This window comes from Cynoglossus semilaevis, chromosome 4, assembly GCF_000523025.1.
Source record: "Cynoglossus semilaevis isolate Cse_v1.0 chromosome 4, Cse_v1.0, whole genome shotgun sequence".
NCBI lineage: Eukaryota > Metazoa > Chordata > Actinopteri > Pleuronectiformes > Cynoglossidae > Cynoglossus > Cynoglossus semilaevis.
In genome coordinates, this window is record NC_024310.1 from 940,360 (window position 1) to 941,877 (window position 1,518).

Genomic DNA, 1,518 nt, shown 5'->3' on the forward strand with positions numbered 1-1,518 from the left:
AGATGAGGCTGAAGTTCTTCACATGTATCTACACACACTGTGGTCATGGACGATTTCTCCTCCAGTTCCTCCTGACCAGCCCCGCCTCACCGTCACAAAGACCACCGCCACCTCCATCACACTGTCATGGATCCCTGGAGACAACGGAGGGAGCTCCATCAGAGGTGGGGCTGCACACACACACACACACACGCACACACACACAGTCGTGTTTTTTTTCTTTGACTCAGTTCTTGTCGTTTTTTCTTTCCAAGTTTCTCCTTGTGTTTTTCCCTCATGATGAGAACTGAACGACTCTCCTCCACAGGCTACATCCTGCAGTACTCAGAGGACAACAGCGAGCAGTGGGGTAGTTTTCCCATCAGCCCCAGCGAGCGCTCGTACCGTCTGGAGAATCTCAAGTGCGGCACCTGGTACAAATTCACTCTGACGGCCCAGAATGCAGTGGGGCCCGGGCGCATCAGTGAGATCATCGAAGCCAAGACCCACGGGAAAGGTAGGGTGATGATGGATCTGTTCTCACGGCCCGTATGGTCTGAATGAGCTCCTCACTCTTTGAATCACGTGGCCCACGTTGACCTTTTGACCCATTCAGGATTGTTTTATTAAACACTTCCATCGTGTTTTCTCTCTTAGCCTTTAAAAAAGTTATACATTATAAAAGTTCACGACTTTGACAGTTACGTTAAAAAAATGGTCACGGCCCAAGGAATTAGAGAAAGTGGCTCAAACCCCGGCCGTGGGCCATCACCAGTCCACAAACACCCCACGTCTGGTCCCTGACTCATAGTCAGTGATTTGATTCTGTTTATACTGTCCCTCGGTTCATTTGAATTTGACCCTATGACCTTATGACCTTACGACCTAACTCTGTTTTTCAGAACCCCAGTTTGTCAAAGAACACGAACTCTTCACCAGCATCAACTCCACCAGGGTCAGGCTCAACCTGGTTGGCTGGAACAACGGCGGCTGTCCAATCACCTCCTTCATCCTGGAGTACAGAGCCGTGGACGCCACCACCTGGACCACGGCCCAGCGCACGTCGCTGACCAAAAGCTACATCCTGTATGACCTGCAGGAGGCGACGTGGTACGAGCTGCAGATGAAGGTCACAAACAGCGCGGGTTCGGCGGAGAAGAAGGTCACCTTCGCTACGCTCAACGCCGACGGAAGTGAGTTTGGAGTTTTTTTTTGGAGATTCTCCGACGGTGATCGGATGTCGTAGCGCTAACGTACGCCTCGGCTACATGTTGGTTCGTACGGTAGACAACGTGACGGGCATCGTGGGTAAATCTGGATGTGAACGGTGGTTAATGAGAAGAATCTCAGTCAAACTCCCTCAGACGTCAGGGAGCGTCGGAGGTTTAAGAAGATTTGAAGATGTTTTTTTTTTGGTTTTTTTGTCAGTCTTTGTGTGAAGGAGACTTCAGACTCCCTGGGCTGTGATGTTGCTTCATTTGCCGCGAGCAGAGAGTGGCAGTAATACGCAAAAAGGAAGGAAATAAGCTGTAGAGGAAG

General features: G+C 50.4%; 1 protein-coding gene across 1 annotated transcript in view; it reads left to right on the top strand.

Moving 5' to 3' along the window:
- Positions 1 to 1,518, top strand: part of dscamb (Down syndrome cell adhesion molecule b) — an 81,581-nt gene that overhangs the window by 74,149 nt on the left and 5,914 nt on the right. The window contains exons 25-27 of the mRNA XM_025055066.1: positions 42 to 164; positions 308 to 496; positions 882 to 1,172. Of these exons, the coding sequence (XP_024910834.1) occupies positions 42 to 164; positions 308 to 496; positions 882 to 1,172 (603 nt within the window). The remainder of the gene's footprint in view (positions 1 to 41; positions 165 to 307; positions 497 to 881; positions 1,173 to 1,518) is intronic.